The sequence below is a fragment of the Papilio xuthus genome, unplaced genomic scaffold (assembly GCF_000836235.2).
Source record: "Papilio xuthus unplaced genomic scaffold, Pxut_1.1 DF828142.1, whole genome shotgun sequence".
Classification (NCBI taxonomy): domain Eukaryota; kingdom Metazoa; phylum Arthropoda; class Insecta; order Lepidoptera; family Papilionidae; genus Papilio; species Papilio xuthus.
In genome coordinates, this window is record NW_013530507.1 from 5,892,182 (window position 1) to 5,915,491 (window position 23,310).

General features: G+C 38.6%; 1 protein-coding gene across 1 annotated transcript in view; it reads right to left on the reverse strand.

The window, feature by feature from the left end:
• The window catches only part of LOC106113999 (zinc finger SWIM domain-containing protein 4), a 58,293-nt gene that overhangs the window by 3,764 nt on the left and 31,219 nt on the right, over window positions 1-23,310 (reverse strand). The window contains exons 2-20 of the mRNA XM_013307059.1: window positions 8,820-8,913; window positions 7,575-7,702; window positions 7,027-7,238; window positions 6,478-6,558; window positions 5,463-5,750; window positions 5,050-5,177; window positions 4,896-4,973; window positions 4,431-4,523; window positions 4,169-4,347; window positions 3,741-3,850; window positions 3,434-3,644; window positions 3,012-3,162; window positions 2,638-2,779; window positions 2,192-2,415; window positions 1,877-2,013; window positions 1,475-1,653; window positions 1,285-1,400; window positions 945-1,095; window positions 234-455 (exon numbers count right to left, since the gene is read on the reverse strand). Coding sequence (XP_013162513.1) covers window positions 234-455; window positions 945-1,095; window positions 1,285-1,400; window positions 1,475-1,653; window positions 1,877-2,013; window positions 2,192-2,415; window positions 2,638-2,779; window positions 3,012-3,162; window positions 3,434-3,644; window positions 3,741-3,850; window positions 4,169-4,347; window positions 4,431-4,523; window positions 4,896-4,973; window positions 5,050-5,177; window positions 5,463-5,750; window positions 6,478-6,558; window positions 7,027-7,238; window positions 7,575-7,702; window positions 8,820-8,913 — 2,924 coding nt within the window. The remainder of the gene's footprint in view (window positions 1-233; window positions 456-944; window positions 1,096-1,284; window positions 1,401-1,474; window positions 1,654-1,876; window positions 2,014-2,191; window positions 2,416-2,637; window positions 2,780-3,011; window positions 3,163-3,433; window positions 3,645-3,740; window positions 3,851-4,168; window positions 4,348-4,430; window positions 4,524-4,895; window positions 4,974-5,049; window positions 5,178-5,462; window positions 5,751-6,477; window positions 6,559-7,026; window positions 7,239-7,574; window positions 7,703-8,819; window positions 8,914-23,310) is intronic.

The following is a 23,310-nucleotide window of genomic DNA, read 5'->3' on the forward strand; positions in this document are numbered from 1 at the left end:
TCCAACGCAGTTAAGTAAATCAAGTGGAGTATCAAATTATACAAATATTATAAATCTTTAAAACGGCTGCATAGATCTCGCTTTGGCATAGATGTAGAACATAGTCTGGAAGAACACATAGGCTACTAATTATTTTTTTTAAGTCAGATGGACGGATGACAGCTTATTCTATATATTGCTTATGATGTTAAAGTCCTTCGAGCCGGATGTCAGCAGCAAGTGAGAGATGTTACCTGGTTGTAGTGGAGATGCAGGTTGCGCATGGCGAGTGTGGCGAGGCGCATGGCGCGGGCGGGCTGTCCGCGCTGCTCCATGTACCGCGCCACAGCGAACAGCTGGCTGGAGGCGAGCGCGCCGCGTGCCGCCGCCCCGCCCACCGCCGCGCACGCCGCCTCGAACGCGCCCGCAGACCCCTCGCACACTGACAGCGCAGACAGCGCGCACCCCGGCGGGTCCTGACAATAGTACATACCTACAATAACTTGTACACACTAGTTTTAGTAGTAAGTGGTAAATGAGCAAACTGAATTCGACGAAATAGCGAAATGTCTACTACCTATAGTTATATGCAGTTGTAGATGCGTTACCTAACTTTTATCGACGGAAGAGGGGACCCATAGAAAGAGAAAAATTCCTCATTATTATAATGGTGGGAAGGAGAAAATGCTCAAATTTAGGCCAGCACTTGCTCGTCAGGGGAAACTCTGAATTGTTCCCATTTGACTGTCTTATGTTTTGAGTTCATTTGTTGAGGCCAAAAGCGTTGAATGTGTTATTTTAGGCTCAATTTTTCTTTCCCTTGACACCTTACGAGCGAATGTTAGTAAGTGAAAATGTCACATAACTGTCTTTCTTTCTAAGACAAAGAATTTTCTGAAAATCTCCCCCCACCACTTTTTGAATACATCTAGAATTTTCTTGTTAATGCCTGTAATGTTTAGTACCTTGGCGGCGCACTGCAGGGCGAGCGTGCGTGCGCATGCGCTGAGCTTCTCCTGCTGCTCGAAGCTGAGGCCGAGACGCAGCGCGGTGGCGTGAGACATCGCCGCCGCAGCCACAGGACCTGTCGCCTCCGTCGGGGTGAACAGCTCGTACCTACAACATTCACTCACAATGAGCTTTCACGTCGCTTCATCGTCATCGGAGAATAATGTCGTTTTTATTTTAAATAATAAAACCACTTTTTAGATGCCTGATAATAAATATTGTCTAAGTAAAGTTTTACTTGACAAAATAATCGATAATAGTAGTTAAAGTTGTTGTGTTTATGTCTGAAGTCCTCACCAGTTCTGCATGATGGAGAGCAACGCGTCGAGGCCGAGCTCTGTGGCGCAGGTGACCAGCCAGCGCACCATCTCTCGTCGCCGCCAGTTCACAGACGACAGCGTCATACGCAGCACCTATACATAACATAATTACATAAATCTGTTTTGGTTAAACCGAGGCGAGGTTACTCAGAGTCATTAAGTGGTACCTGCAGTCCGAGTTCGAATGCCGCAGCGAGCAAGTCCCGGTGATGGTGCGGGGCGTCGGGCGGCGCAGCGTGGCGCAGCGCGTCCTGCGCCAGGCGGAACAACTGCGCAGCAGACCGCACGTGTCGCTGCGCAGCCGCCAGCGCCGCGCGCAGACGTGCTGGAGTACCCCGGGCTGCGCCTGCGCACATGCATCTAATTAATGCTATATTCCAAATTGAGAAGTAAACACTAAAACCCCGAATAAATGATGTAATCTCCAGCAAAACATATTCCTACAAAATTTATCGGAAGTTTATAAGAAATTTATCTTTACACATAAATCTCACAAGATGAAGTTATAACTTAAGAATAGTGGAATGAATGTTGCTTGAACAATGGTGAGGATATAAAACCCGTCATACCGAGCAGTGCGCTGGCGAGCGCGGCCTGCTGCTGCTCGGCGTGCTGCAGCGTGTGCCAGGCGCCCGCCCCCGCACCGCACGCCGCGCCGCACGCCCCGCCACCGTCCAGCGCGTACGCCTCCTCCACCATAGGTAACCTACACAATAGTGATATACGACACATTATTATATTTATTTTAGTAAAAATCACAACAATTTAAAAGAAGATGAAAATTATTCCTAGTTAAAGACTATATCTGAGAGGAAAATGAATGGAAATCTAGCGTTCAGCGCAGAATTATAAATTGGTTATCATCATTTTAGCGATGCGTTTACCTCATAGCGCGCAGTCCGACGCGGTACGCGAGGTCGGGGTCGCTGGGCAGCAGCGCCAGGAAGAGGTAGCGGGCGAAGGTGTGTGCGGGCGCGGAGCGGGGGTGCAGGCGCGCGCCCAGGCACGAGCTGGGCCCGCCCGCCAGCAGCGCGGCCGCAGCACGTGCGCACACCCCGCCCACCGCCTCGCCCTCCACGCGCTGCAGCTGCGCTATCAGACGCTCCTCCTGCACAACAATCCCCATTATACCCACATTTCATTGGAATATCATTGTCCTCCTTAATAAAGAAGAGTAAGAAGGGGACAACAGGAACCATGAAATTACTTCCATAGAGAATCAGCGTAGGCTTCCAGCCCCTTAGTGAGCACATATATTGAGCTGATGATGAGCGAGCCATTTGTGCAGCAGTAAATGCTGGTGCGGACTCTATCTTTGAATGTGGTGTACCTGTTTGCAGTAGCGCTCCTGCGCGTAGAGTCCAGTGGGCAGCATGCGCTGCATGCCCAGCCCCAGCAGCGCCGCCTCCAGCGCCAGCGCCAGGTACGTCTCCTCAGGGTTCTTGCTGCCCGCCACCGGCACGTGTTGATATCTACAGTTCATTTAAAACACACTGTAATTAATAAATTCATTAACTAAGCAATATTTACGTTTACAAAATAACGTTATGCTCAGTTTACATTATACCAGTACAGTAAGACAGTAACGCTGGCTTGCGTGGTTTGTTTGTTTCTCTCAGTTATATGCCAGCGCTTGGTGTCCCTTGCTGTACTGGCATAATAAAAAGCTATATAAAACACATTTTGTAGTGCAGTGACGCGTACCTAGGCGGTAGGCCGGTGGCGGGCTCCTCGTCCATGTAGGTGTGCAGGCGGGGAGAGGCGCGCTGGTCATCAGGCGCTAGGCACGCGTCCGCCAGGCACTCGTGCACGCACCACACCGCCTCCAGCGCCCACCCCGTCCACCCCCTGCTGTCTGTACACGCACACACACGTTAACAACACGCCACTATAGTTACTAAAAATAGATAGGCAATTATAATACTCGGCATATCATTTGGCACGCCGAGAAGTAGAGTACTTTACTACGTAACGTGCCAACTGTCAGATTCTGTATCGTATGGTTGCTTCGCGAGAATTCGCCTACGCATAAGTTGCCTATCGACTAAAATAGATGATTTACGTCGCCTTGTATAATACTAAGGGAGTAAGAAGACAATGTCGAGTAGGATGTGTGGTTGTGTTACCTCGTCCGATGCATCGCTGCGTGTGTGAGAGCGCGCATGTGTGTCCGCTGGGCAGACAGGCGCCGGCGTCCATGTGCGCGCACAGCACCGCCAGACGCGCGCGCTCGCACTGCCCCCCGCACGACTCGCTCGCCGCGCACGTGCTGCTGCCCGCCGCCTCGCCCTCACCCGCACTCGCCCCCGCGCTCGCCCATCGCTGCTGAGCCACCTCCTGCACACACACACACACACACACATTCACACTTTGTATGGTCCTTCGAGCAGGATATGAACAGTTTATTTTACTTTCTCTTTGTTGATTAGTTACCTGTCGATGGCGCATGGCGCGCGCGGCGCTGACAGCGAGGCGCAGTGCGGCGGGGGCGCGCCCGTGTGCACGCAGCGCCTCTATACGCGCGCCCACTACCGGCAGATGTTCTGCAACATATATACATTACTTAATTGTTATCGCTTCAAATTTTATAATAAAAAAGGTGACAAATGATATACAGCGACCTGAATTCGGAGAAATAGCAAAACGACCGCTGACACCATAAAAATCGGCAACATCGGATGCGTTACCTACCTATCTAGTCGACGGAAGAGAGAATTTTCCATGTAACCCCTTCACCGTGACGGTAAAGCGGTTACATAGATCGTTCCTTATAAGAAAGGGATAGGAAGAAGACTGAAATTAAACCTCCAGCATTCTAGTTAGAGAGGACAAAGTTGTAACAGAGTTTCCAGTATACTGACCATGCCACAAGGGTTGTCCGAGGTCATTGAACTTGGGGTAAGGCTGCAGGGTGACGGCTGCAAGCGCGGGTCCAGCTCCGCCCGCCTTGTCCGGCTTCTCAGGGTCACAGTACTCGTCACTGCTGAGAATGTTCTTCAGATGCTCGCTCTCCCATGATATATCCACTGCATCTAACGCCCTGAGAAAAAAGTTTATTTTTTTAATGAATTTTGCCGTAAGTAAAACTGTAATATAATTTGTATGTTTATTTCAAAGACTAACTTGTGAAAGACAGTCCGTGGCGTTGTTTGAATCTGTGGTCTCTGGTTGTGCAGTCTAAGTCTCTTACTGGCTCTTCTATATTCTCTTTCATAGCTGCAATAAACAATAGTATTATAATACGTTTTTACTACTTTCAAAAATGTCATCATCATCATCAGCTCACTATACGTCCCCACCGAGGAGCCTACCCTAAGTTAAGGGTGATTAGGCCATAGTCAACCACGCTGGCCAAGTGCGGGTTGACTTCACACATATCTTTAAATTTCTTCTCAGATATGTGACTGTAACATCGTCGAACAAATGTACATATGTAAATCGGAAATGGAAAAACACATTGGTCCATGGCGGTATTCGAACCCAGAACCTGCAGATTGCAAGTCAAGTGCTTGACCCCTGAGCCACCGACGCTTCAAAAATGTACTTCTGGTTAATTTTCAGTTGAAGCAAAACTATGTAATTTCTTACTTATTAGGCCTAGATTCTTCATCGGAACTCTCTGAATGGGAATGCATATCTCTTCTTTGTCTCTCTCTATGTCTTTCTCTGAAAAAAAAAATATCCATAAATATCAAATACGTAAACAGACGGACAAAGAAAGAAGGTTATATGTTTTCTATACCTGTCTCTTTCTTCTCTCTCTCGCAGTCTCTCTCTGTCCCTCTCCTCTCGGTCGCGATTTCTCTCTCTATCTCTGTCCCTGTGATCTCTGTCGCGATCTCTCTCGTTTCTTTCTCTTTCTCTCGCGTACTGGAATAAGACAACCGAGATATTAAAAATAATGCGAATGTTTTGATGTATGGATGGATGTTTGTTTGAATGTATCTCCGGAACGGATCTCGATGAAATTCAGCATACGTATAGAACATAGTTTGGAAGAACACCAAGACTACTAATTATGTTTTTTTTTAAATCCCCGCGGACGAAGGCGTGGGCGACAGCTAGTATTAACATAATCAGTAAAGATTTTTAGTATAAATTGCATTAGGAATAATTATAAGAATATGACAGATAAAAATTCTGTACATAACTCACCAAGGGAAAAGATCTATAGTCTGGATCTTCAGTGGGACACACTTCAACAGCTGACCACTTGTCCAGCAGTTGTCTCCATTGATGTCTGTGGTGCTTGTTGCTGCCGGGATCCAGGACTATGCTGACCCACAGCGCGCCCAGCTGCTCCCACAGCTGGCGACACTTCTCCGTCATCGGCGTGTTCTGATTCCTCCATAGTAGCAGGCGAGGGTCCGATAGGAACTGTTCCGTCATCAGCATAAGCATACGAGGACCATTCGAGTCCTGTGCTCTTAGCATTTCTCGCACCTAAAAGGGTTTAGACACTGTTTAGTTAAACACGTGTTTTAACCTTTTGGAAGCCGATGAAGGATATTATGGACGTCAAAATGGTTATGTTTTATCACAGATTTGTCACCACACTATTAATATAAGTATGTAATTATTGCGCAACAACTAATTTCGCATGTACCTACGTATATTAATATTTTCAATAGCCATGATTTATCAAAAATCCTAGGGTTATAGTCAGGGTATAAAAAAGTAGACGTAAGTTAAACATGAGTCAAAGAGAACAAAAGTCGACGTATGTCAAACAGGAGTCGGTGGCTCAGGGGTCAACTTGACTTGCAATCTGCAGGTTTTGGATTCGAATCCCGCCATGTACCAATGTGTTTTTCGATTTCTGATTTACATATGTACATTTATCCGACGTTCTTACAGTGAAGGAAAACATCGTGATGCAACCTGCACATACCTGAGAAGAAATTCAAAGATATGTGTGAAGTCAACCAACCCGCACTTGGCCAGCGTGGTTGACTATGGCCTAGTCACCCGTAACTTAGGTTAGGCTCCGAGCCCCTCGGTGGGGACGTATAGTGAGCTGATGATGTTGTTAAACATGTGATTTTTTTAAGTAAGTAATTGTCTCTTTTTTAATCTCTTTTATATCATGAGAAGGATGATAATATGTTTTGCTAACTGTACATTTGCCTTTATAATGAAGTATTTAGAGATATCGAGTTCAAATAAATACCTTAGAAAACAAGGAGTTTAACTGTTTATTCGCATTGTAGTAGGTTCCCTGTAGTAAATACGCTCGAACCTGTTCGCACACCTGGAATAGGAAATTAATCGTTAATTTATTATGAAGACCGTACACAATTGCTTTATAAGTACTGTCTTCAAATATTTTAAAATATTCAGACTAAGTGTTCGCGTGACATAGGATAGATGTTTGTTATTAAGTATCTCCAGAACGGCTGCATGTATCTCGCTGAAATTTGTCATATATGTAGAACATGGTCTGTAAGAACACAACTAATTAACTTTTTTTTAAATTACGTGCGGAGGGACTCGCGTGAAAACTTAATGCTATGCCTCGTTTACATTAGGCCAGCTTAGTAAGCAAGTAGCGCTCGAAATCAGCGCTGACAATACAACTGGCAAAATGCTAACGGCCGCAGAAGCCAATAAGCCAGTCAGTCCGATATCTGGGATGGCGTTCTACTTTTCAGACCAGTTCGGCCATTCCGCCGCATCAAGCATAATGTAGACGGCCTGTTTACCATTTTCATATTATTACCTGCTGCTCATCTAGATGCCAAGCGTGGTGTGCATCAGGTGGTGGTCCAGCTGTGGGGTCTGGTGCGCCGCAAATCCTATTGATAGCGGACCGCGCCTGTAAAACTTCGTCAGCTAACCGCTGGGCGGTAGGTAGCACTTCTGTATGGTGTTCTGCTATTAAGTATTGCACGAACTTCTGCAGCTGCTGACGGTCCATTTGCAGCAGGGTTTCTGGAATGAACAAATGTAAAACGGTCAGTGATCGGCTGGAGTGAGGTACTAGGATCTCATAGAAGGGCAAGAAGGATTTATTTCAATGGGTTTTATCATATAAATGCGACGCTTATATTTATCAGCGTAAACTTATGTGTTACGTAGTATAATATACATCTTACTAATATTATAAAAATGTATGGATGGATGTTTGTTGAAAGGTATCTCCAAAACAGCTGAACGGATCTCGATGAAATTTCGCACAGATGTAGAACATAGTCTGGAAGAACACATAGTCTACTAATAGAGTTTTTTTTTAAATAAGAGCGGATGGTGTCGCCTACAGCTAGTTACCTGATATAGGCACTCGTAAACGCACGGAGTCTGCATTCCGGATGCGGTAGAGTGCGAGGGCTACCACGTGTTGACACCAGAAGATATCGCGCGCCTCGCAACTGCATGTCACTCCTGTTATTTTGCATCTAAAAGAAATAAAACCTTTATAACGACGTCGAAGGCAATGCAAGTCATAATAACCGATAATTTATATGAATACTGTATTGTTTTATAGCATTTTTACGACATCCAGACAGCGTCTATATACTTGAAAAATGTATAAAAATTTGTGTGGTATATGTAAGAACTAGTCGCTAAAAGTCTGTGATTTTATGCTCTTTTATCGTTTATCTTACTAATATTATAAATGCGAATGTTTGGATGAATGGATGGATGTTTGGTAGAAGGTATCTCCAAAACGTCTGTATGGATCATGATGAAATTTGGCATAGATGTAGAACATAGTCTGGAAGAACACATAGGCTACTAATTAAGTTTTTTTTTTAATTTCGACAGCTAGTTCTGAGATATATTTCTTGTCTATGGAGCCAAACAAGACGCATAATAAAAGAGTAAAACGAAGGCCTTTATATTGCACGCCACGGCCGTGGTAATCAAACTTTCGAACAGTTTCTTTGGGCATTATGTCCGATACAATCAAATGTTACAAAAAACCGGTGAAGTGTGAACTAACAAAGACTATTATGTTGGCTGGTCCTTCGCTTTAATGAAATCCTTTTTGTATGACTTCTCCGTGAACAATGCTCTTCCACTATTTGCGTGTGTCTCGTTGTTTACTGAGAATTTTCTTTAATGTATTTTTTGGCACTATTGTAAGTTGTATAAGCGTCGGTGGCTCAGTGGTTAAGCATGGTATATAATATGCAGATCCTGGGTTTGAATACCGACATGTATTAATGTGTTTTTAGATTTATCACGTATTATCCGACTTTCTTACAGTCAAGAAAATCATCGTGTTACAACCTGTATATATTTACGAAGAAATTAAAAGACATGTGTGAAGTCAACACGCACTAGGTCAGCATTGACTATGGCCTAGTCACCCCAAACTTAAGGTAGGCTCCGAGCCTAATACTGGGGACGTACCTTATAATTATGACCTTGTATGGAGATAGTTTTGTACTATGCACTAAAAATAAATGTGAGTTTCGACAATTATATTAATATCGAATTTCTTAGTAAATAACACGTTGAATGCCACGAATTTGACATTAGTGGACTCTCCAGGCGAGTATTATTTACCTGTCAAATGATACTGTAACTCGAAATAGCCTTTCTGGTTCGGAGCAGGGAGGAACCGCGGCTGGCGCGCGCACCACACCACTCAAATGGAAACCTGTAAATAAACAAAACAAAATTGTAAGGCGTCCTTTACAATCTTTACCGGGATGAAAGGGACAAATGTTACTGTTAGTTTCCACTGTTTAAATATATTGATACCTCTGTCATTTTCTTTGAAAGGAAAGAGACAACTATATGATTTTTACTAGTGGCCTAGCAAAAAGCACATATATTTTATGCTTGATTGAACTGATTCTATAAAGAGTTTCAAGGTGTATAGAACTGACACGCGACAATCACGTGACTTATTGTAAGTTATTGACAGTTCTATAGATTTATTCATCTATACACTTAATAAAGATTTTAAACTGATATGAGCTAAAATATCGATATATTGTATAGAAGACAGATTGTCGCCATCTTAATATAGGCTTACGTTGCAGCAAGAATGTGGAATTCACTTCAAGGAGGTAAGGAATTTCTGGATAAAGGTGTATGTGAAATTCCAAAACTCATTGACCTGTATCCAATATTATATAAGGATGCTATGCAGTTGTTATAAATAAAAAAAAATCTACAAATTTTACATACATGATTCGGTATATACCACAAAGATAGCATCACCCGTTGCCTTTATTGATCATATTTAAAAAATAAAAATGAAAATTAATATCTGAAAATTCTTATAAAAATGTAAGTACTGGTCGACAAAGAAAACGCTTGTAAACCTATTAATAATATACCTAAATGCGAATGTTTGGATAGATATCCATCTATCTTCAAACAAACATCCGTTTGTTTGAAGGTACATCCAGAATGACTTCATGGATTCCGCTGAAATTCGTCATAGACGTAGAAAATAGTATGAACACATAGGCTACTAGTTAAGTTTTTTATTTCGCATAGACGGAGTCGCGGGCGACAGCTAGTAATGAATAGTTTCCATATATTCTGTTCAAAAATAACGTAAAAGAAATATAAGTATGTTAAAATCCAAGTGACCTTCCGAAGAAGTTGTTGCATTTACTCTTGTTCGTCAGTTGTAATTTTAGTCGCTCAGGAAACCCCTTAGTGTAGATTTAATACCAGAAATCGACACTAAGAGGAACCATTTAACGACTCTATCGGCAGTTAGTGTAAATTGGTATTATTATTAATGTTTCATAAATTAAAACTGACATTCGAACATCACGTTGCCGCCATTTTGGTTTTACTATTAAGAAATACAACGATCGAATTACCATTTTAAATTCTATACAGAATGAATTTATGCAACGAAGTGGGTATGATGTAAGAACTATTCAATGGTATTGCACCATTTTACAGTTAAATTAGATTTAAACCAATCACAATGTCGAGAATATTTTTGTTAACTTTTTTACTAATCTTCGATTGAGCAAAGTTTGATTAAAAATAGAATAAGACATCTTACTAATATTATGAACGAATGTTTGGATGGATGTATGTTTATTAGAAGATATCTCCAAAATAGCTGCATGGATCTCGCTGTCATTTGGCATAGATGTAGAATTAGTCTGGAAGAACGCATAGACTACAAAGTTTTTTTTTTTAATACCAGGCGGACGAAGTCGTTGCGGCAGCCAGTCACTTATAAAATTATATGTCCTAGAGATTTTTTTTCTAAAATACAACCAGGGCAAACGCTTGTATGTAATTGCCTTAGTACAATTAGAGTAGTTGATATTTTGTAAATAGCCATTGGAAATAATCTTTTGTTTACTAAATATTTTGCAACAATTCGCAAATTTTACGACGTGCAGATTTAAACTGAGATATCGAGTCACTAAACAATGTATTTATAATACAGGGTGTGATTTTATTAATTTCGTCGGTTTATTTTAAAAAGTTTAACCTTATTAGTGAGTAAAAAACAGCGACATCTATATTATTTTTTAAGAAATATATTTGAAATGATTTCTAACGGTAAAGTATTTTGAATTCCGTTCTACAGATACATACAAATTATTGTGTTACTTCAGAGGAAATTGTTTTGTGGTAACCCACAACTTAACATGTTCAAACATATGTAGACCAGATCACAAAGCACGAACTCGTTCCTGCAATTTTTAACAACAATAAACTATATATTATTTTCTTCCAATTCCTTACCTTTTTATCCTACTCTTGTTATAAAGGCTAGCAACAAATCCTTCAATCACATAAGTATGCATTTAACAACGAGGATTAATCTTTCACCAGTCTTGCCTTTAAACAGACGTGTCGCTGCGGGATAGTTTTACTGAAAAGACTTCACGAATTGTGACGTCTAATTATTGCGCTGTCTACGTCAAACAAAAACGACTTTTTTTCTATAAAATTTTCTAAAAACTGTACGAAAATGTATTGTTTGATGGATTTGGATACAATCAAGATGTAAATGACAGGCTTAGGCAAGTTTCAAACAACCATTTGACATGGATGCACTAATGTAGAAACTCATTGGTGAAGTTAGACCAATATCACACATTCCTGGCATTTGTGCTTACCCCTATGGGTAACGCACTTGAGCATTAACATAATCTTACTAATATTATAAATGCGAATGTTTAGATGGATGTTTGTTAGAAGGTATCTGCAGTACGACGATTATTCATTATTAATTAATTAATCCGTCCGCAGTGTGCGCGTGTTCAGTGTTGCCAGGGCCAAAGGTCGTCGTGTGCGGTAGCCGTATCCGAACCGGGGATTCTTAGCACCCCCTGCTCCGCCGTCACCCTGGCCGCTACCGTAACCAGGAACGGCGGTGCTGCCGGGTACTGGGGGCCGTGCATCATTTGTGGCCATCATACTTGGTGGAATTTGCCGTAATCGCCACGCTTGGCAGGCGGGTTGGCGATCGCAGTGTTTGCCACCGTTTATTATAAGGGACGCTGCTGCCCGTCCTCCGGTGGTCTGGACGCAGTTTAACGACGGTACCCGGGTCGATAATCAAAAATAACACTTAGATTACTATTATTTTTTTAAATTTCGCGCTGATGGAGTTGCGGGCTATAGCTAGTGTACAAATAACTCCGTAATCGGAACTGCATACTTGTACAATTGGAACATGCACTTTACGACACAAAACCTTTGATAATTCAAACGGACAATACGACTGAAGTGCCGGTCTATTGTAAGGCACAAAAATGCAGTGATTTGTCAAATTATTTCCGCAGCACTGAACGATTGAACCCCCCAACCCACTGTCCCCACTGTCCCCACTGTCCCGGTCAATTATAATCAATTGGTTAATTACGAAGTTTAGAATTTCTACAACATATAAAACGGTTTTTATTCTTCAAACATAAAGAAGCAATTATGTTCTCGCGTATTTTATTTTTATCGGAAATAGGCTGGTGTAGTTATAATATCTAGTATTCCGAGAAGCACAAATAACAATTTTAAATGTCGACCACTGGAAGTACCTTTTCTAAGAACAACTCTAAAAATTGACAAAAAAATCTTAGATTAATATTAAGTTTACTAAAGAAAACATTTTTTTTTAAATTGTGATATACTTGTTAGGATTAATTTTTTTTTTAATAATCTGTACAGATTTGTTCGTAGAGTCGAAGTTCTTTGTGAAACCTTTTTTTAATTTCACCGTGCAAGCGGAAACTGCATTCAGTGTAGCGCTGGTGAGAAAGAAATCGTATTTATTGAAAAGAAAAAAAAACAAGATGGCGGCTGGTGTTGTTACAGCTGGCATTTTGTGTAGGGCTGTTTCGACATTCTCTTAACGCTGTTTTATTTGCAATAAGTCAATAAACTTTATAATTTCCTTGGCCGTTCTCACGCGTTTCGAGTTCCAATTTCGAATTTGAATTTTATGCTTCCAAAACAGCTAACGGTTTTTCAACATTTACGTAGATTATATAAGTTTGTTGGGTGCTTAAACAATTTAATGTATGGAGACTGCTGTGCTCTCATTCTGTCATCCATTTAAGTCTAACTGTTCAAGCCTATAACAATATTATATATAATATTGCAATTTTTTTATCCTTGATTTCCGAGTTCAAAATTTCTGTATAAAACATATCGTCATCTCTGTCATTATCATTGACAAATAAAGATAACAAGATGTTGTTGATTTGGTCTCAGAAGCTACGGTTACTCTTACAAACTGATATACATTGTGATATCAGTTATTATTAACATGTGACTTGTGTTAACACATTCAGTGCCACTGACTCTTCATGCGTGTTCAGACAAAATCGTAGAGCATTCAACGTGTTACACTTATCATTAAGAATTACGATATATATCACATATTGATAATATAATTATGTAGGTCGTCTAGTTTGACGTGAATAAAACAATCTCGGACAACCGTCACAATTTTACCTTGACCCCGCCAATGACCCGGATAGCAAGGCGCAAGGTCGCCTCTACAGACAGCCTTTTATTAAATAAACATAACCTTTTGTTTCCTAAGAATTCGGAACCAACAATCTTATTCATAACTAGCTGTCGCCCGCGACTACGTCCGCGAATTAGTAGCCTACGTGTTCGTCCATTTCAGCGAGATACAGACGTCCCGGAGATACCTCCAAACATCCGTTCACCTAAACATTCGCATTTATAATATCAATAAGATTATATCTAGATTTATAATTTAAAAATAGACCTTATCTGTCTTATTCTAGAACATAGAATAACTTGGTTAGTACCACGCTTAGTTCTGGTACACTCGTGTGTTTTCTGTGTGCGAGCGAGATGACTATATGATTACCTTCATCTAAATTACTAGAGATGCGTTATCAATCTAGACGTGAAAGAAAGAGTAGAAAGGTTTAAGGGAAAAGTCAGTTGGGATGGTAAGTTCTATGGCCTCCTATACCTACCATTTACAGTCTGAAAGTAAGTAAAATGACTTACTAATCTGATAGGAACAAAAATATAAACAGTGTGGAACTTTCTCGTTTGTTCTTTATCCTAAAATAGTTTTATTCTGACATTTATATAAAAGGTTATAGGTTTTATTCTGTAGAAAGTTGTTTACTGTGCAGACACAGATTTATTTAACGAGACATTACTAAAAACCACTTTCACTCTGTTATTCGGAGACCGATAATCATATTTCATGTTTTACGACTAGGCTTTTACGGAAAAATATCGACGAATCAAGATATGGTAATATCTTCCAGACGATATATAAAATTTTTAAGATAGAAGCTATCAAGAAAGCTACAGAAATAAAATAAATGTCGCTTCTCATAACCAGCCAGACTTTATACAGAAAAAGACAAATTATGTATAATATATTAAATTATTATAAAAATAAATAAAAAGTACGAAATTCATTCATTTTGTACTTCAGATAACGAACTAAATTAAATTCAGTATTAATATTATTTTTACCAGAACATTATTACTGATTTTAAAAGCGTAAGCGTAATGTTTTCCAATGTTCTTAATTCAAAAAATTGAACAAAATAATTACGAAATTTTATCTCTTTCTATCTATCCAAATTGAATAAAGACAAAACGTTATTATAATCAGCAGCTTACTCATAAAATATTTTACACGCGTAATATAAATTCACATTAAAAATAATTTAGCATAAAATTTTAAAATTATAAATGGCCAGTATTTTAGTGAACACAATAAATTCAGCAATAACGTGGCTTTGGTCCGCTATCCGCTTTATTAACGACTGTACTTGTTCGTATTCAGTCGCTTATAATTTTTGCGCGCGTATGTGATATTTTTGTGCTATCTGTGACTTTTTAATGTTCTTTGTTTGAATTTTTATATCTGTTATGAACGAAATATACAGGAATTATACATTTGAAGGTGTTTGCATCACTTTATCTAGGGAAATATCTATAAAACTATAAATAAGTTATGTCTATGCCTAACCAATGAGGTATTTTAAAAAACTGGTGATTCCGGTATCACCGTTATAATTTAGGAAATATTCAAAATGCAAGATTCTATATATTATATGATAAAAACGATACTAAATTAAAAGATATACGCTTAATTTATTCAAATAATCACTTATAACGCTTACGTTAATAAAAAAAAAGATGAACGATAATAGTTTTGACAACTGACATGCAGCTGTCAAAATTAATTTATGTCTATGATATAGTCCGAAAAACTTATCTGACCCGGTGTGTATAAATCAAACTAAGTTTAAATTAGCTCATTAGCGCCTGTCAAAATAGCCAAAAGATGCTTGTAGCTTCCGATGTCATGTCTTGTATGTAATTTTCTATGCTTAAATTTATATATTTTGACACAATATCGCCTCTCACCGGGCCAGATAAATTTGTCGCACTAAAGTAATTAGGGCATTGAAGTTATATCATAGAGCACAATATTATTATTCACTAGAATTTCAACGGAGTTGAAATCAGATGGCCCAGTTTTGAGGCGCGGCGCTAGTGTGGCGGCTCGACCGGTTTGTTTACATTCACGGGCCGCGTGTGTGCGACGTAACGTTGTGTGAGTCACGTCGCTACGTCACTTTGTTTACATCCGTGCTAGTGTGCGCGGTAATGGACGGTACGTTGGTGTGCGGTAATGGTTACCGCACGATTTTATTGATGCAGGACTATCGTCAAATTTTTAGTTTAAAGTTTCACTGTAGAAATAACAACTTTCTAGAAGCTGTTTTATAAATTTAAGTATTGAATTACCTGTGTATGTTTTTATAATATTAAATTTATATAACCGCAGATGTAATCTGAAACACTTATTGGGTTAATGTAGTTTGCGTTATATGAATTTTTAGTTTTTTTTTTGAAGAATTATATTGTCAATATATTGGCCTCCATGGCTCCCTAATTAATTTCAATTCTGTTGAAAAAATGTAAACTTAGGAAATCTTGTCCTAAAATATTTATAACATGGCCGCCCTAGCGCAATACGTCACTGGGGCAGCGACGGCACGTGCGCGTGTGGGCGTGTCGCGTGCCGCGTGACGTCACGCGTGTCGTCACGCGCCGGTGTGCGTCGACGCGCCGCGCGGCGCTAGTGTGCTGCGTACCACAGACTCAACAACTCAATGTTACATTTTTGTGACCTTAACCGTCAGCCATTTCGCAAGACTTGTCGTTTACGTAATTATTCCGTTCGTTGTGTGCAAATACAATAAACTATATTATAAATAAACACGGATATTATGATTGTGATTATTTTAACTATTTTGAAACTAATTAACAAAAGTTTATTTAACAAATGTCTTAGAATGTTTATGTTTCTGGGAAAAAGAAATGTGTTCTTGAAGTGTATTGCGGCAATTTGTTCCGGATATTATTTGGCTCGAGTCCCGATTGCAACAAGATCCGTGCCGCAGCGGCCGCGGCGGACATTTTGTTCAACGATTCGTGCCTTTCACACTTAGAGCGGAATTAAAAACTGGCTTTAAAAACCGTAACTTTTAAATATAATGCTTATTTATAACTGGTTGTTAATATATCTCATATTTGTGTTAATGTAATTAATCCGTGATGAAAATAGACACAAGGAGGACAAATTAAAATAGAAATATATGAATAAATAAAAAGGGAAAGTATTGAGTTATATTATACCTATTATATAAATATAATATAATGTCCTGTTTATTAAAATTTTGAATTAATAAATACTGAATAATTTTTTATTAGTTAAAAATGTAAGATATGGTTAGAAAGTGGAATATATTTAGCATTGCAAAAAGAAGGAAGCCAATGCGTTCATACAAGTGCGTTCAGGGCGCAACATCTGCGATTCTGTTGCGAATCACTCCCGAGGGAAAGGAGGGGGTAGACTGATGTTCCCTCTACAATACATGGGTCGACAGACACATTAAAACTATATTGTTGTAGAGATGCAAAAGATTTTTTTTTTATTTTAGTTTTAATAATTAAAATTTTTGTTTTTTGATGGTATAAATTTAAACGAGGTTTAAATTGAAACAAACAACATAATTTTTACGTTTATAAAAATCATTCCTCTATTATTGTTGTAGTTTAAGTATCCTACTTACCCAAGTTAATATAAAAAGTTTGATGTTTTGCGTAAATTCAATCGGATGGGGGCGTACCCCGCCAAACGCACCTGCCGCGCACAGGTGACGGAAATCTATTGCCACTTAACACGTAGGGGAGCACCCTTTGTTATAACATAAAAAAAACTGATCGTGGCGCCATCTTCCCGGTGACCGGAGTGTTGAGTTCCCTACATATACGTAAAAACTAATTAAACCAAGCTACATAGATACACGCTGTATTTTCATTTGGATATTTGAGATTGGATATTTTTGGTACGCACGATAGGGTTGTGCAAATTTTAAACCAAATTACGTCGAAAACCATACTATACTATGACCACAGTTATAGTAGAACTAATGGCGTAATAAAGTTATAAAATTGTTAATTCTTTTTTTTTTAATAGAATAAAAGGGATGGCAATAAAAGTTTTTAGACGGACGTAAATTTTAAAACTTACTAACTATATTTAGCGACTAAATGGAACACATATTTAAAAACAACTGAAGTCTATTAAAAGCATTTAATTACTATGCTAAGATTATTTGCTTGTAGTTGTAGGAAATGTTATAGAATTTTGCAGTTAATTATGTCAAAATTGTCGCACGCGGCCCGCGTCGCCCGCATGCCAGCTGTCATCGTTTGGAGTTCCTTACGCTTCGAGCAAAAACCATTTATTTTTACTTATAAAAATTAACAAGTACTAATATTTTATTTTTTTTGTCATGACCGGTATTACTGTAAAGTAAAGAAAGTCTCCAATACATAAGACATTTTTTTATTATATTTACAAGCTGTAGCCCGAACTCCGTTCTCGTGAAATAAAAAAAAGTATTAGTAGCTTATGTGTTCTTAAAGGATATGTTTTTACATCTATGTCAAATTTCAGCGCGATGCATGCGGACATTCTGCAGATACCGTCTAACAAACATCACTCCATACATCCAAACATTCGCATTTATTATTAGTAAGATTAGAAGAATACATAGCTAACTATACATTATATACTATAAATCGCATGTATTATTTATTTTACTTCTCTTTCTTTATACGTTTTGAGTAAATTTCCTCACAACTAGTGAACAGCGTAGAGGGAAGTAGTAAAAGGAAAAAAAATAAGTACGGAACCCTTGCAAGTAGCGTTCAGTTTTTTCCCCCGCATAAGTACACGCATTAAAATGTCAACTGAAACAGTACCTGATGCAAATGACCGCAAGTATAACCACACGGGAAATTGTAACCGGACATACGAATTTATCATTCGCAAGTTAGTGTGCGGGTTCGTAAGGCTACATGTCTTTACACCAGCTAGATGTGCAGGTAACGAACCACGACCGTTGATAATATCGTTAGAGTAAGTTCATTATTATATTACTACTGGTATTTTTATTATACGTTTCACTTAAGGTAGGTTTCAACAGTAGAGCTGACATCTGTTGCACGAATTTTCCGTCTTTGGAAGTCAGTTTAGTCAGTCGATTAAAGGTAGGCAGTATCTACAAGTCAAAAAAGCCCCTTTACACTAGGCGATAAAACGCAACTGCTTACGTTTTAAATATTACCGCTTGCATTATAGTGATAGTTTACATAAATACGTTGCAGTCGGGCGTTTAGTGTTAGTGGAAAATGAATCTAACTGCTTATACTTCAAATTGTTTAAAGTAAGGGTTGTATATGATTTCCACCCGTGTGGTCAAACTGTGAGACGTAACTTAATCTTCTTTACCGGTTTTCAGCTCCATTGAGTTTAAATCAGAGAGAATTATAAAGATTTTTTACGTCTCTATTATTTATAACAGAAGATCTATCTTTGTATCAGCTTGTTAAATAAAGTTAAGGCTAAGTTCAATTCTTAAAATAAGTATACGTGTTACGTCAAACAATTTGACGAGCAAACTAAAAGCGTGTACAAACATTTATGCCGTGTATTGGGTATTGAGTGTATTGACGTTGAGGTCTTTGAACTCTCGTGAATAATGGACGATGTCATGCCCACTAAACACAGACCAATGCATACCATAAACTAAAAATTTAACAAACATGACCATAGACAAGAAAGCTGTATAACATTTTCTGAATCGAATTCTGTAGTTTGACGTCGCCATGTCGATAATTTGATCGGCAAACACTAGCGACAGCTCAACGAGGCAGCTGTTCAAATTTTTACCACTTTACAGATAAGTAGGTAGGTACGGAGTGTCGGTGGCTCTGAAGTCAAGCACTTGACTTGCAATCTGCAGGTCCTGGGTTCGAATCCCGCCATGTAGCAATGTGTTTTTCGATTTCCGATTTATATATGTACATTTATCCGACGTTCTCACGGTGAAGGAACGTGGTTGACTATGGCCTAATCACCCTTAACTTAGGGTAGGCTCCGAGCCCCTCGATAGGGACTTATAGCGAGCTGATGATGATGATGAGGTCGAACTTACCTATAAACGGCAAGCCTAAAACATTAACGCCCCCTACTACCTATTTGAGTTCGCATAGTACCTTTTAATAATTGTTTCAAGTATTTGAATTCTTCAAAAGTAGAAATTAATCGTGACTAGAGCTTCTACCATGTCAGTTAAAATCTTCAATATAAATCAAAGATTTCGATTCAATGTTCATTTGGAGATAATTTGAGTATTACTCGATAACTTATCGTTATACATCACTAGTGTGAGTATATACAACCAAAGTTACGGTCATCAAGGGACCGGGTACATCACTAGTGAGACCAGATACGGTAAAACCGGTATGAACACACGGTAGTTAAGGTAATTTGTCTCCGTCAGTGCTGGATACGCACGTCACTAGCAAGCTCCCATATTTTTCACATCGATTGGAATATATTTTTTAATCGATTTTCTAGATCAGTGGTTCCCAAACTTATTTTGTCCACTGCCCACTTTGAGAATAAATATTTTTTTAGCGCCCCCATATTTTCACATTTTTTTTTAATATCAAAAGGTGGCAAACGAGCGAGCGGCCACCTGAAATCCTTCCCCATAAGAAAAAGTGTGGGAAGGGTAAGAGGACTAAATTAGGCCTCCGGGACGCACACTCATCAGACGAAACGAAGAATTGCTTCCACTTCACTATGTGTGGTCGTGGTATTTCACCGGGCGAGCCGGGCCAATTCGTGCGAAGATGTTAAAGCGGGCTCTACCACTATTGCATGTTCTGACTTTAAAATATTACGCAAATATATCCATCAATTAAAAAGATAAATGAAGTAATTTCTCAATTCACTGTCAAGATATCATTATCGCAAGACGGACGTTAGTTGTTCAGTTGCAAAAACTATAGATTAATATTTATTGTCATCGCGTGATAAAATAACGCGCGCAAACATCGTATACAAAGCAATTTGTGAACGCACCTTGTCATTATTTGTTACCAATGGAAACAAATGAAGTATCATAAATACTGGATGATATAAATTACTAGCTGTCTCCCGCAACTCCGTTTGCGCGGAATTAAAAAAAAATTGTAGTCTATGCTCTTTCAGGCAATGTTCTACATCTATGAAAAATTTCAGCGAGATTCATGCAGCGGAGATACCTTCTAACAAACATCCATCCAAACATAATTCAAAGAATTCATATTTAGGATATGTTAGACTCTTTTGCTGGAAGAGAAATAAATTTACAGCCAAAAATATTTCTAGCTACCAATTTCGATGAAATGATCGATGAAATTTGTCGCTCACAATGTCAAAACTGACTTGCACATATGTGTAATTATATGTTTCGAGCATTACACATATGTGCAAATTAATATTGCGATAGTTTCCTATACGATATTCCAAAGGAGGATATATAATTTAATTCTTTGACTGTAATAATATCTAACGTTTAAAAAAAAAAAGTTAGTTAAAAAACAAAATAAGTATGGAATGCCAAATTTAAAAACAAGATGTCAACTCGTTTTCTTTCGCGCCGAAAAATATACGTGCCAGACATGAAGGTCCGATTAATAAATACAATTAAAATGAGGTTTTTTTTAATATCATAAGGTGGCAAACGAGCGAGCGGCCACCTGAAATCGCTGAAATAGCGAAGTGACCGCTGCCCATAGACATACGCAATTGGATATGCGTTGTCTACCTTTAATCGGCGAAGGAGAGGATGCACATAAAGACAATATTTTCCCTTCCCATGCATCCTCTCATCCGGAAAGTCCACTTCCACTTCCCATCCTTTCCTTATAAGAAAAATGGTGGGAAGGGAAAGAGGATTAAATTAGGTCTCCGGGACGCATTGGTTATTGTGTTCTTTGTTTATCTATCTATTTATAGAATTAATACTAAATATAATATTTGTTGCGGTAGGAGATGACACACACAAGTGTTAAACATGTCGAGTAATTATTTGTTATTCATCATAGCAAATATTTGGACGAATAATGAACACAAGGAATTTTACCGTAAATTGGAATTCACATTTTCCAACTGTATTAACAATGAAGCAGAATAACTTTCTAAGAAGATCATTAACTTCTTTGAATCTTACTAATCTTACTAATATTATAAATACGAATGTTTACATGGATGGATGTTTATTTGAAGGTATCTAAAACATAATCTGGAAGAAAAAAATACGATACTTATTAAGTTTGTTTTTGATTCCGCGCGGACTTAGTCGCGTGCGACAGCTAGTATGACATAAAATAACTGCTAATTATGGAAAGCAAACATTTATAAAGGGCCTGCAATATTCTTCAAGAAAATATAAAGTAGCAAGTTCATGCTACTATTACGGTGAAGGAAAACATTGTGATGTTGCATATTTCTGCGAAGAAATTCAAACATATGTGTGAAGTCAACCCGCACGGGGCAAGCATTGACAAACTTAGGGTAGGCTCCGTGCCTATCTGTGGGGACGTATCGTGAGCTGATGATGATGCTACTATTTTTTCCGTAAAATGAACTCACCAGAACTTGTATGAACGTGTTAAAAATCTGTATCTTTTCTTTATTATGACTTACTAAATCTAAACTAAACTATAGAGCTATCTTATACGATGTACATACCTATAACAAAACAAAGAAAATATTAAAACTCATACATTTTGTACTTTCACAACACAGTCGGGAATTTGTTAAGCATACAAGGCTATTGTCAATATTTGACACTTGATATACAGCTTTATCTGAATTTGTTCAGATGCTAATGAAGTTTGAAGTCACTTGGTGATTCAACGAGAAAGTAGGATGGGACAAGAACGACGATAAACAGACATATCATCTTAAAGGTTAACAAGTCTGCAGCGCTCTATATAGACCTTAGGCCTAATTTTGGTCCTCTTTCCCTTTTCACCTTTATAAAAAATGGGAATTGGATTTGATGGAGGAAGGAATGCATAGGAAGGGGAAATATCTTTTTTATGTGCGTCTTCTCAGTCTATTACATGCAAGCGAAAGATCTGCAAATGCAGATATCTATTGGTGGCAGTCGCTTCGCTTTTTCGGAATGATGGCCGCTTGATCGTTTGCCACCTTATAACATAAAAAAAGAAAAGAAACAAAGACCATACGGTTGCAAACAAAGAAATTAGTGAGGATTTCCACTAGCACATCTATGTTTCTTTTCAATCTAAATTTAAGTAGACAAAGGGAATTTAAATACCATCGCGTTTGGTATGTCATTACGATATGTTTTCAGTTATTTTATGAAAATTGTTAGATAAAATGCGTTTGTTCATGTATCAAAAATGCATGGAATTTGGAGATCTGATGCAATCTGATGAATGATAAAGTTGTAAAGCAATTTAAATTATCACTTATATCAGCTTACTATCCATTGTTAGAGACAAAATTCTTGGCAGTTTTCTTCGTTTATATCAACAGTAAATATCGAATGACCAATTAACTTATTTTACCAGCCAGTGTTTTACAAATGAATATTTAAAAGTAAACAATTAGATAAAGCTATCATAACGTAACGACATGTGAGAAAAAAGTTTAACTTGAAAATTAGTACTAGATGTCGCCCGTACTCTGTCCGCGCTGAGTTTAAAAATAACTTAATAGTCTATACGTTTCTCCAGTCTGTGTTCTACATCTATGCCAAATTTCAACAAAATCCGTGTAGCAATATCCATCCATCCATCTAAACATTCACATTGATTATTAAGTAAGATTTACATTTTTACTATAGTTGACAATACTTAAGCTTTGATTTGGAACAAGCAGTATTAACATCATATAGGATTTCCTTTCATTGATTAAAAAGTCACAGATAAGAAACTCCTTTGTAATCATATCCTATGGATGCAGTTAAATGAACTTGTCTATGGTATGTGACGTCACAGAGGCTAGTTTTCGCAGCTTTGACCGCTATCCGGCCGGTTAGTTGACGGATCTTACGCAACGAGGTGGTTCACACGCCTCCCCTCCACTAAGCAACGATGCTACCGAAGTTTTTTTTTATATAGTACTACTATTTAGATTATTTATCTTAAGACTTCGTTCTCGTAGTAATTG